This window comes from Myotis nattereri, assembly GCF_964212035.1.
Source record: "Myotis nattereri genome assembly, chromosome: 16".
NCBI lineage: Eukaryota > Metazoa > Chordata > Mammalia > Chiroptera > Vespertilionidae > Myotis > Myotis nattereri.
The window spans coordinates 21,986,267-21,998,968 of NC_138091.1; the positions used below are offsets into that span (position 1 = coordinate 21,986,267).

Sequence of the window (12,702 nt, forward strand, 5' to 3'; positions counted from 1 at the left end):
ACCAAGTGGGGCAGATGAGTGAGAGGGAAGGAATGCCAGGCCCACGCTGCTGGGAGAGCTGCTCACCCTGCCGTGCCCCAGCAGTGCCCTCTGGCTGCCACGGCGCTATCACCAGGAAATGAATAGCCCTGAAGATGCTTGGCAGAGGCTCCTCAGGAAGCGGAGTGTTTGGAATATGGTTCGTACTGAAACATTTGAATGAAGAGCAGGCAGAATCTGTTTATTTTCTTTTCTACTAACTCACTCTGGCAAGGCAGTGGCCAGTGGGAGTTTTCTGTAGAGGTAACTTTTTCAAGAAGAAAATCTGTGGACAATGTTTCAAACATTTGGCACATTTTATGTTCCTGTTGTATTTTGTAAAATAGGCATACTTCCTGAAAAAGAATATGTTTAGAATTTTTACATATCAGGTCCCATTTTTACGTGTACTTGAGAGCTTTCTTGAAATGCTTTATAAAATAATTATTTTTTGACATTACAAATTACTTCCCTTACCTATCCATGTTATCCCCTGTTGTCAGGTGACTTAACTTGACTGGAAGAGACCTGGGCTTGCATTAAAACCTAAAATCTTCCCGGCCGGTGTGGCTCGGTTGGAGGGTCATCCCATGCACCAAAGGGTTGCAGGTTCAATCTCTATTTGGGGTGCATGTGGAAAGCAATCAATAGATGTTTCTCTCTCTCTCTCTCTCTCTCTCTCTCTCTCTCTCTCTCTTCCCCCTTCCCCTCTCTAAAATCAATAAAAACATATCCTCAGATAAGGATTAGAAAAACAAAACTTAAGTCTGGCCCTGTCTGGATGGTTCAGTTCGTTAGAGCGTCGTTCCAATACACCAAGGTTGCAGGTTCAATCCTTAGGGCACATTCAAGACTCAACCAATGAATGCATGGATGGTTGAAACAAAAAAAAAAATCCATGTTTCTCTCTCTCTCTCTGTTTTTAAAAAAACTAAAAGTCTGGTTTATTTAAGATTGTGGAGCCAGGAAATGCCCTCCTGGGGGCATTCGTAATCCTAGTAGAGAATTCGTAATTCCCAGAGCAGAGAATCAGTCCCTGCCTTATACAGCTCAGATAACTGAAAGTCCTTATAAATGGCAACTTTCTGCAGAGCTTAGAGAGACCCAGGCTAGAAGTGCAGGACCAATAAATTCCCAAAGGGCTATTTATCTTCAGATTAAACTTAATACGGCTCAAAAAAGGAAGAGGAACAGGGTAACAAAAATTAAGGATAAAGCACTTTTATTGCAAAGTATACATTGAAACATTGGGGCAGCCTTCATGTTATATGTAATCTGCCATCCCTCTAGGGTTGTCGTTGGTTTTTTTTGGGGGGGGGGTGGGTATTGGAAGATTAAACTGGAGCATTAAGTGCCCCTGGGGTCCAGAATTTTGCCTATGAAGAGAAGGGCCCCCGTGTCCGTGTCCCTCAGTACAAAGATGAACGGCTGGTTAAGGTGATAGTCCAGGGGGAAGGTGAGGCGAGCGGGCTGGAGCTCTGCGCTAGGGGTGGTGCCTGCCCCATCCTCATTCCACTCGAAGCCAGCGCGATGTTCCACTTGAGTAAGTTTGATAGATTTGCCTGTGATCTTGCTGAAGTCTGGTGAATCGAACAAGGATTGCAGCTCTGCAGAGATGGAGAGAGATTTCCATTAGCCAACACCCCAAGGAAGAATACCGCCCTAATTCCTAAATCCTGATTCAAAGAGGGAAGCAAGTGGGGAGTGGAACAGCTCTTTTGACCTTTTGTGAGATAGATAGGGCTCCAGTTAAAGGCTGAGTGATTTGCCCAAAAGCACACAGCAATTGAGGTTAAGCTTAGAAACCAAATCTACGGATCTGTCTTGAGAGGCAGTGTTCTGAGTGCCTGTTATAGGATGTATGTTCATGGGGCTTTATAGGATGTAGGGTCATGGCGCTAAGGAATGAGTCTGATAAGGAAGGCAGTTCAGTCTTCTCCAGCACCATGTCTGACAATTAAGGAATCATCCAGGGTCTCCCTACAAAGGTGAGTTCTAGTTAGCGAGGCAGAAGGCTCCAAGACTCAACCCCACCCACCCCCAGGCAAAGGAGCCTTGCAAACATACTCATGTCCTGCAGGGACTTAGTGACTTCGCCTTCATAACTCAGCTTCAGCTTGGGGACGGACAGGACTGCTTGAACCGTCTTCAGTTCTCTGTCTATGTCATGAACGAACTCAGAGGTGAGGCTCTCTTCTATCATGGTCAAGTTCTGGGTCACTTTCAGGGGCAGGAAGAAGATGATACTCATGCTTCCAGTCAAGGGCAACTGGGCAATCTGCAACAACAGGGAAGAGACCACATGAGTTAGTCCTTTAGAGCTTAGGAGCCTAGGGATACACATGCACACGCACACGCTTACACGGTGGGGCCCTGGGCCTGCTTTCCCCAGCCCCTAATCTATTTCACAGTTGTCGCTCTAGGCTATTGCGTTCATGCAGCAAGATGTTTACTAATGTTCCTTCAAAAAGTTGACGTCTTTTTTTTGTCTTTTTTTTAATATTTATTTTTTTCAGAGAGGAAGGGAGTAGAGAGAGAGATAGAAACATCAATGATGAGAGAGAATCATTTATCGGCTGCCTCCTGCACACCCCCCACTGGGGATCGAGCCCGCACCCCAGGCATGTGCCCTTGGCCGGAATCAAACCTGGGACCCATCAGTCCGCAGACTGATGCTCTATCCACTGAGCCAAGCCGGCTAGGGCTGACGTCTTTTCTTACCTTGGCCCAATACCAACTGATTATCTGCTGAAAGAATTTTCTCCTGGGGTTCTCAGGAGGTGGGACTGAACTCTAGGCTCTGTCTTCTCCCAAGGTTTATCTGCCAACAGTTACTAATCATCTGTTACACAGAGAGCCCTGGACCAGGAACGGGGGCAGTGGGTACACAACACAGAAGCCACCATAAAGTGGGTCCTTTGCCCGGAGGTTTTTACCCCAAGATCCACGCGACAAATTGCATCCCAGGCCCCAGTAGCCCCTGAAATTATATACAGAAATGTGTGTGTGTGTGTGTGTGTGTGTGTGTGCGCGCGCGCGCATACATGGCATTTCTTTCAAGTATGTCAGGTATTTCAGGTGCTTTGTCAGATTCCCAAAGAAGAAGGTTAAGAACTACTGACTTAGAATGAAAAGAAGGCTTTGAATTCCAGAAATAAAAGTACCCCCCTCGCCCCACACACACACACACATCGAAGAAAGGAAAGAAAAGGTGTTTTAAACCAACATTTGAGCACCCAATCTGGAGGGCCCTGATTTCACAAGAAGGGAACATCACATTACCTCATTAACTCTTACACGTAACCCTGAGAAGGTAAGTTTCTACCCACTTTTATTTTAAGAAGAAGAAAAAAAAAAAGATACAGAGAAGCTACTGCGGAAAGTCACGCAGTAGGTAAAATTTAGATCGCCGTCTGATGTTCACTCCCGCCACCCCTACCTACAAACCTTGCAGTTCAGATCAGAATCCAAGCCGTAGCGTAAGACAGCCGTGGGCTCTGACATCATGGGCACTCTCACAGTCCTCTCCTCATCCAAGTGGAAATCCTGGAGGGAAGTCTTTTTGGGATCAAACTTTGTTACCCACTGCCCTGGAATGAAACACATGGAGCGCCCTAAGTCCCAGGAGACAGAAAGGCTAGGACCAGGCGGAGACCAAAGCCTAGCTAAAGGAATCTCAGTGTCAAAGGCCCCGACACATCAGGGAATACGTAAGCTCAGAAGGAAATACGTCGCTTTTATTCATTTGACTGGATGGATGGTACAAGTTCCATGACCACCGGGGAGAACAGTAACCTGGTTGACGCTTCTACAGCGGTGTGTCCGGGAGACAGAATCAAAGCAGGTCAGAGCTGGAAGGGGCCTGGACCTCCTCTCATCACCCCTCTCACAGCTGGAAAAGCACTGCAGCCCAGAGAGGCAAAGGGACTTGCCAGAGTCACACAGCGAGTTGATGATCAGCTCCCTTCGTTCAATGTTGCCTTTTAACAGGCTGGTTTGGAACTGCTTCTTTCGCTTCATGGGGATCAGTGCTGCAGGTTGAACGTTTCTCTGGGAGTTTAGGGGTCCATTCTTGCTACTGCTTCATAGATGGTTATAAAGCATTTTAAGGGGAGGTTGCCCGAAACCCCACCCAAGGCTTATCGGAATGGGGCTGGCCTCCCATGGGCCCGGGGAAGTCTTGGGCCTATCACCACAGCCTGGAAGAATGCTGTTAGAGAGCCAGCAGGGGCTTATTGGTACCTGCTCCTGGGCACAGCGCTAGGGCTGATGTGAGGATGGGAGGGACCTAGAGTCCCCATGTTGGAGATGAGAAAATAGGCCCAGAGAGGCTACGGAGGGTCGGCAAGGCTCTGCAGCCAGAAAAGACAGAGCCGGGCTCTGGCCCAGCCAGAAACCGAGCAGTGCCCAACCCACACAGGCACAAGATGGTCATGTGTTCTTTCCTCCGCTCGTCTCCTCACAGCCTTTTACACTTCGTAGGCCAGGAATCTTACCACACCAGATAACGCTCAGCCAAGTGCGTTTCTCAGGCCCTCCTCTGGCTTCGCCCCCGGGTAGTTATTGAACTAGGTCTTTGACTTCCCCTCTTTCCTGGTCCTGTCTGACGCCCACCATCCACCCTTGGCCTACAGAGAAGTGGAGAAGGCCTCACCCTTGAAGTAAGCCACACCCAGAAGGAGAATGCTGATTTCACTGGGCAAGTCCCTTGTGGACCTAGCGATTTTCCCTTTCGTCTGGGCCTGCACCCAGTTGTTAATCTCCTGAAGGTCCGTGCGGGAGTTGCCGGTCAGGACTCTGGGCCTGGTCCCGTATGACTTCTCCAGTGGTGCGACAAAGCTGGATTTTATCCGCAGCTCTGGGGAGAGACGCGCAGGGTTAGTGTCGTCTGAGAGCGAAACCCGCATCCCCTCCTTGGAGGCATGCCAGACTTAGGTTCTGGTTTACACTCGGGGCCCTGACTTCCCTCCCGGTGTCTTCCTGTAACTGGCTGGGACCTCGTGCCAGCTTCCCCAGGCGGCACTGGGCAGGGAACTACAGATTCTGCTCCTTGCTGTTTCTCTTCGTGTTACTGCCCTCCCCTGACCCTCCCTCAGCCCACTTCCTCTTTCGGATCCCCTTTGGGCTCACAGGGCCACTTCCTGCCTACCAGGGCTGGGCCTGGCCGGGGCAGACATGCAAAGAAACCCCCCACGCTGCTCCTCCGCAGCTCAGGCGAGCACACTCACTCTTCTCAAAGACGATCCGGGAAGCAGTCTTGAGGTTTTTCTGGGGGGCAGTGACGGAGGCCAGGAGCTCCTTGTAGGTGCCGTGGATGTCTGGGTTGGTGATCAGATCATAGTAGAGAGCCCGGTGGATGCTGGATTCTGTCCGCTGTTCAGCTCCTGCCAGAGAGACAAGGATGTGGGCTCGATGACTGTGCACCAGCCAGCTCAGGCCAGCTCCCAGGGCAGGACAGGACAGGAGCACTGTACCTTAGTCTTTTGTCTCCCGATACCGGAGACATTCTTAGGTACGAAGGACTTTGAAGGCAACAGAATAGAGGTTTTCCTGGAGCAGACTAAGGGCCTCAGGCCCAGAGAGAGATAAGGGTGGGCCTGAGGGTACAGGTCCCTGTGCTTCTCCCATCACAGCCTCACCAGACTGTTCTGTAGTTGCCGGTTTGTTGTTTACTTATTTTTATTGATTCTTTTATTTTTAGAGAGAGGAAGGGAGGAAGAGAGAGACAGACATCAATTTGTTGTTCTGCTCATTTGTGCCTTCATTGGTTGCTTCCTGTATGTGCCCTGACCCAGGATTGAACCCGCAACCTTGGCATATTGGGACAATGCTGTAACCAACGAGTTACCCAACCAGGGCCTCACTTATTCATTTCCCCGTGACCCAAGTGAAGGCAAAAACTGTGCCCACTTTTGTGCAGTTACATCCCCAGAACTGAGCCTAACGTCTGGCACGTAGTGGCAGCTCATTTAAGGAATTAATGAGCGTCAAAGTCCCCATGTCAGTAAGTGGTCCTGAAGCCGCACACCGGTGTCAGCACCCTCCGGGGGAGTGAGGGACCCGTGTGTGCACAGCACTTGCCTGCTGGGACCTGCTGGGACTAGTCTCAGCATCTCTACGCCCCTCCCTGAGATGCAGGCGCTCTGGGGCTTGGAGAGCCAGAGATGTGCGGTGGCCCCATGGCAGCTCTGGGACCCTGGGGCTTTCTGGTCAGAGAACTCACCCAGCGAGAGGGCGGAGAGCGCCGTGGCCACGCTGAGTGGAGACAGGAGCACATTGGCCGTGGGGCTCGTGCTGGATTTCACGCGGTACAGGTCGTAGCCAAAGTTGGAGACGGCCGCTGCCAGCTTGTTCACCGGGACCTTGAAAAAGGGATCCTCCTCCTCCACAGACCCCGCTGTGGTCTCGTGGTCTGGGGAGCCCTGGATTTGAGTACAAGGACCAGTGGAGATGAGCAGTGGGAGACTGGCCTCCGCAGCGCTTTGGGTGGGACTGTGGTTCTGGCCCCCGCCTGACTGTGGTGTGTTTAGCCTAATGCTGGAGTGAGCATGCAGGAGCTCTCTGCTGGGGAGAGGCAGCCCAGAAGAGAGACTAGCTGACCAGGTTTCAACACTAGTGACCTGCGAGCCTCAGGCCTGTGACACACTTAAAAAAAAAAAAAAAAGTCCAGCCGGTGTGGCTCAGTGGTGGAGCATCAACCCATGAACCTGTGTGATGGAAGTCAGGGCACATGCCCGGCTGCCGGCTCGACCCCCAGCAGGGGGCGTGTAGGAGACAGCGGATGAATGATTCTCATCACTGACGTTTCTATCTTTCTCCCTCTCCCTTCCTCTCTCTGCAATCAATAAAAATAATTTAAAAAATAATTTTAAAAAATTTTAAATCCAAGGAGAGAAGAGGAGCCTCCTCCTCTCCCAAGAAACGCTGTTCTCAGGCCAGACCAGATTCCTGTCTGCTCTCCCTCACTCACTGCTCCCAGGTCTCTCTCCACCCATCAAACCTCTGTCTTTGACGGCCCTGATCCGACATCACCTCCTCCACCACAGACTTCCCCAGTTTGCCCCAATCGGAAGGGACCTTTGGGTTTTCTGACCTTTTTCAGAGTTCAGTACCATATATTAACCATCTGCCCTGTACTGACTGGGCTCTGTGCTAGTTCTTTTCATTTGAGTTGCTTCATCTCATGCTTGTTGACGTATTTGATGACCTCCCCAGACTAATATCTCAAAAGACGGAGTCCCTTAAAAGCAAGAACTGCCTTTTGCAGAGCAGGTGTTCACAGATGAGATATAAGTGTCAGGCCACATGGTCCTGTAATGATGGGTATTTTTAAATCCCTTTTCATAGATACAAGTGACTTGTCTAAGGTCACCAAGTTAGTGAGAGGGAGAGCCAGAATTCAACTCGAACTCACGACAAAGTCCAGGCCTGCAGTCAGTGAGTGTGTCCTGGCTGCCCTGGCCCCTCGTGTGGCCAGAACGCCTCCGCACAGGAAAGCGGCCTCTTCACAGCTTTACACGGGAACAGATATCTGAGAATAGCACCCACTCAAGAGACCCGCAGCAACGCAGGTAATGAGGGAGGGTCTGTGGAGAGCAGCTACCGTGTTTGGACAGGTTCAAGCCTCGGACTAATGAGAGGGCACAGTCCTCTCGTGGCCACGTGCAAGTCCCAGCTTGGAGGGCAGAGCCCTCCCAGCACAATTATAGCCAACAACCGTGGTTGTAAGTTTGAACCAATGGTCCGAACACGTGGTCTGAGTGATGTGGGCTTGATAGAGTTCAGGTGCATGTAGTTGAGTAGGCTGGAAACCCATGAGAATGTGGTAAACATCTTGACCAAGCCCGCCCTTACTTTGCCTCGTGGAATCTGGCTATAAAGACACGGCTTACAGGCTGTGGTGCAGTCTCTCCATCAGAGAGGGCAGCGTCCCCCTCAGACCCAGCTCTAGTCTCTTGTCTTTTCTAAATCCTTCACCGCCCCCACCCAGGGTCACCCTTGGCCATGCTGGCGCGGCACGAGGGTCTGCACTGAAGGGGCACCCCAGGCTTGCGAGAGTGCTTTTGCTTTTCGCTTTTGAGGATCTTATTTTTGTCCCCACTCTGTTCTCTGAAAGGTGGGGCAAGACATTTTCTCTGTTTTGCTGATGTCTAGGTGCAGAGGCCTGGCCTGGAACCTGGGTGCCTGCAAAGGAGAGGCCCCCACCCCACCCACCACCACTGACCTCCGGGCTGCCAGCGTTGTTCTGGCAGCTGCCGCTCCCGAGGAGGGCTCCAGTCCAGAGGAATAGCATGAGGGCCTGCATCCCGGGGCCTGTAAGAAAGCGGGAGGTGGCAGGCTGCGTCCCACACCCCCACCCTGCACCCGCCACCCTGGGCACCTTCCCTCCAGCCTCCCCAGGCTGGAAGTGGACGCTCAGCTAGATCCCTCCCTCTCAGCAACTCCCCACCTCACCTGCCTCAGGGCCCACAGTCACACCAGGTGAGCTTGGGCTCTCACTCCATGGTCTGTGTCAGGAGACCCACCTGTGAGCCTAAAGCCCAGGACAGTGAAGACCCCGCAGTGGGCTCCCGTGTGTGGGTTGCACACCAAGGTTTTCCCCTGGAGGCACCGGGCCAGCTCATGATACAGGATTTGGGGCAATGTCTAGTAGCAGAATGGGGGCAACATCTAGGCCTCATGAGCAGAATCACTGAATACAGAGAGTGGAGGCATCCGGTCCAGCCCCTGCGCTCCCCAGGAAGTTCTCAAACTCACTGAACTCCTCTGGCCTGGAAGCTGTGGCCTCATAAGGGATTCATTTCCTTCCCAGACAGAGCCCTGATTCTCACCGTTAGGGGTACTGGGTCTTGGGTGGGACAGCCTGGGCTCAAATTTCAATTCTGTGTCTTAATAGCTTTTTTTCTTTTTCTTTTTTTTCTAATTTTCACCTGAGGATATTTTTTCCATTGATTTTTAGAGAGAATGGGAGGGAGGGGGAGAGACGGAGAGAGAAACATCGATGTGAGAGAAACACATCGATTGGTTGCCTCCCTCATGTGTCCCGACCGAGGCAGGAGGATCAAGCCTGCAACCCAGGTACATGCCCTTGACCAGAATCGAACCCTGGACCCTTCAGTCCACAGAGCCAAACTGGCTAGGGCTTAATAGCTTTCTAAATCATAATCTCTTCTCTAGTGAAATGGAAATCAAGTAGTTCTTAACTATTGTGATGAGGATTAAAGTAGGTGATGCCTTCATCGCACTTCCCAGTGCCAGAGATGGGGAGCGATCCAGTGGTCCCTGAGTCAAAACGTGTCCCTCCAACGGGGGGGGGGGGGGGGCCTTCTCCCCTGGGGAGCCAGGTCTTCTTCCCCCTACCAGCTCGAAATAGCTCTTACTCCTCCGAAGCCTTCCTTCCTCCAGGTTAAGCAACCCCCCTCTTAGGAAGACCACCCAAGTCCCTTCGACTCCCCAGCCGTGGTCTCTTCTGACCTGGCTCTGGTCTGGCCCCTGGACCACAAGGAAAAAGGGTCCAGGGCTCTAGGTCAGGCATGTCAGACTTTCCGCCCCGAAGGCAGCATGCCTCCTTTATGTGGCCCGTGTTCGCCTTTGAGTTTGACATGCTTGCTCTGGGTGCTCCACCATCCCTTACCCTCCTGCACTCACTGTACATCGGGGCTCACCCCTGGGATCATGATGTGGGGGGAAGGGATGGGGAAAGGGATGAGGCAGCTGCGGGTGGGGGTTCCCAAATCAGATCTTTCAAGAGGCCTTCTGGTTAGAAAGTGGGACGACATCTCGACCACCAGGACCTTTGTCTGGTGCATGTCCTCCCTCCATCCACACTGTCATTTCAAGAATTTACAGTCTGTCTTCCCTGCCTGCCCCTCCCCTCCCCTGCAACACACACACACACACACACACACACACACACACACACACACGGGCCAAGGGTCTCGAGGCCTCTCATTGTCCTTTCATGTACCCAATCACACCCCACACACACAACACATACTGTTCTGACTTCTCAGAACAAAGAGGAAAGTTGGGAGTGCAGTGTGTGACTTTTGGCTGAAGTCCTTAAAAGTGAGCCTGATAATCCACCGGGCAACGTTATAGAGCATGAAAGGCAACAAAGAAAAGATCGCCGCCTGAGTGCCCAGCTTCTGGCTGGCCTGCCCGTGGGAACCCGCTTTCCCTGTAAACCCCGATCCGGAGTTCGTGTCTCAGTGAGGAGCCCTGTCTCCTCAGCAGCTGCCCTTCCACGTGGCTGCCCCTGCCGCTCAGGGAGACAAAGGGGTAAGCTCTCTGCAAGGCCAGATAGAGACCTAACACCACCCAGCTTTCAGCTGCGCTCTCCACCCAGCCAGCCCCACCCAGAGCTGGCGGGAGCCCGCCTTGCCTGAGCCTCAGGGGACTGGTTTATTGGAGGCTGAAAATTCAGTGAGATCCGCGCAGGCAGCGAGGCCAGAGGAAAAGTTGTTAGCTCTCGTTGCTCTGGCCAGCAGGGAGTTGCGATAGGAGCCAGGGATAGGGGTCATCCTGGGACAGTGTTTAAGCAAACGAAGTTCACAATTCCAGTCCCTGTGAAGGTGGGGCCTTCTCTGTGGGGATCCCTACAGAGTCTGAGCCCAAGCCCCCGGTCCCGTGATCACGATCACCATGTGGGTGGGCTGTGGACTGAAGACGAAGTGAGGGACCCTGGTGGGATAAGGCACGTGGCTCCACAGCTGGCCCAGAGCCAGGCAGTGGGACGCGTAGCATTAATAGCACCTCTTTGAGTCCTCCACCTTAGCCCTGGGGATGAGGGAAGTGGAAAGATTATTGAAAGCCCCCTACAAGGGTAAGGGTCTGCATGGGGGGCCCCTCTGAGCATACTCGATGCCCTGTCCAGGGTGATCGTTCATGGCCTGGGGCAGGCAGCCATTGCCTGGCCAGGGGCATAGGGACAACGATGCCATCCTGTCCAAAGGGCAGTATTCCAGCCAGATTCCTGTCCTACCAGGTTGGGGAGGGCAGGGGAGGAAGCAGATACCTCGCTGCTGGGCCAAGGTCAGGCCTTACTCCCTGCCACATGGCCCAGATCAAAAGGCACAAGGAACTGGGGTTTCATGATCTTGACTTCAAGCTAGAAGGAGCCATTTGAGCCAATGCATGTGTTTCTAATTAAACCCAATTGTGAGACAAACACCATCCCTCCTCCTCTTCTTCCCCCTCTCTTTCCTCCCCCTACCCGCTCCTCCTCCTCCCAGAACCACAGAGCCTTCAAGCCACAGGGTGGTGGACCACATGGGCAGTGCAAGGAAGGGCACACCCTCTCCCCTGGCTCAGGGAGGGGGATTCCAGGGGGCCCCCTCCCAGCCCACCCCACCTACAGTGACTCCATCAGTCCCCAGTCAATGTTTCCTACGAAGACCTGATTAAGGAGCCAGAGTGCCCATGAGCTGCCCCTCCCCACACCTCAGAAGGACCAGCCTTGGGCAAGTACTCCCCGGCCCCTGCCCCTCCCACCCTCAGCCTGGGGCTGAACTCCCAGTAGATGGGCATGGGCCAGGCAGGGATGGGGTTTCTGGGAAGCCTGCAGCTGTCCTTTGGCCCGGACCCACGCCTTGCTGTGGCATGCCTCAGGGAGCGGAAGGGGTGCGGGCAGCATTCTCTCCAGCACTGGCAGCTGAGCCCCCAAACCCCAAACACTGTCTGGGCTCAATAACAATCTCTGTGTGTGAGAGGCCAGAACCCCATTGACCTGCCAGCTTTTCCTGGCAGCTCCCTTGGCCAACAGAAAAGTGTGGGCACAGGGGAGAAGGACACAGCTGTCCTCCATCCCAGCCCTCCAGCACCGCTTAACAGCCCAGCTGCCTGGCAGTGCTGGGACGTTACCATTGAAATCAGCACCAGTTGCCTGGAAAAGCAGCAGCGAGCTGAGCCCAGCTCAGGCTGGGCTGCAGGATCGGCTGCCTCCCCAGCGGCCCTGGTGGAAACACTGCTCCTGGCAGCCTCCTCCCCTCTGGGCTGCAGAGCCTCTTGGAGGTGCCGCTCAGACCTGACCCTGCAGCTGAGCTCCCTGCTTCTCCCCCCCACAGCCCCCTCCGTTGTTTCCCACCCACTTGGTTCAAGTTCTCCCAGCCTCTCCTAGGGCGCACGGAGTTCGGGATGATTGGGTTGCCGCCTTCTGACCCCCAACTCCCTCTGCCCTCTGTCCTCCACTAGCCCTGATGCCCATGCTGCAGAGGCTAGTTTCCCACCTCCTCTCCCTGGCACCTCTCTTTGCCACTCCCTGGGGTGCCCTGCCTCTCCCCAGTCCCGCAGCCCACGGGAGCCTGTCCTGTCTTCTCCTGACACAGAGGCCGGACAGGGCTGCTTTACCTGTGGGTGCACTGCAGCTCGGTGCCCAGCTTAGTCTGCACACTGAGGGGGCTCCTGCAAACACAGGAGCTTTTTCTGTTGCCTCCCAACCCCGCTTCCAGCAGGCTTCAGATTACAGCTACTCCTGTCTTAAAGCGACCTGCACTCAATTCAGATTCTGCGATTGCATCATTGTCTGGTGTTAACTTTAACCCCCTGCTGCCCTTCCTCCATGCACCCCTACGACACACACCCTGCTCCACCAGACCTTCCCTCAGGCCCTGGCCTTCCTCCCTGCCTGAGGTTTCACCCCCAGTGGGCACCCTGGCCAGCCCAGGTGGGAGTCAGGACTGAGGA

The 12,702-nt window shown here is 53.4% G+C and overlaps 1 protein-coding gene across 1 annotated transcript; it reads right to left on the bottom strand.

Moving 5' to 3' along the window:
- Positions 1-1,224: 1,224 nt before the first annotated feature.
- SERPINF1 (serpin family F member 1) lies at positions 1,225-12,459 on the bottom strand. The gene is made up of 8 exons (XM_081108818.1): positions 12,367-12,459; positions 8,243-8,331; positions 6,242-6,440; positions 5,247-5,402; positions 4,673-4,876; positions 3,466-3,608; positions 2,086-2,296; positions 1,225-1,625 (listed from the first exon to the last, which is right to left on the bottom strand). The coding sequence occupies exons 2-8, from the start codon at positions 8,321-8,323 to the stop codon at positions 1,366-1,368; spliced, it is 1,254 nt and encodes a 417-aa protein (XP_080964944.1). The 5' UTR covers positions 8,324-8,331; positions 12,367-12,459; the 3' UTR covers positions 1,225-1,365.
- Positions 12,460-12,702: the final 243 nt, after the last annotated feature.

Bases quoted from the DNA above. Each gene is read 5' to 3' on its own strand.
- SERPINF1 (XM_081108818.1), bottom strand. From the start codon at position 8,323: ATGCAGGCCCTCATGCTATTCCTCTGGACTGGAGCCCTCCTCGGGAGC. The intron at 5,403-6,241 runs GTGAGTTCTCTG...TCTCTCTGGCAG, and splicing joins GCTCTCCGCCCTCTCGCTGG to GAGCTGAACAGCGGACAGAA. The intron at 2,297-3,465 runs GTTTGTAGGTAG...CTGTTGTTGCAG, and splicing joins ATTCTGATCTGAACTGCAAG to ATTGCCCAGTTGCCCTTGAC.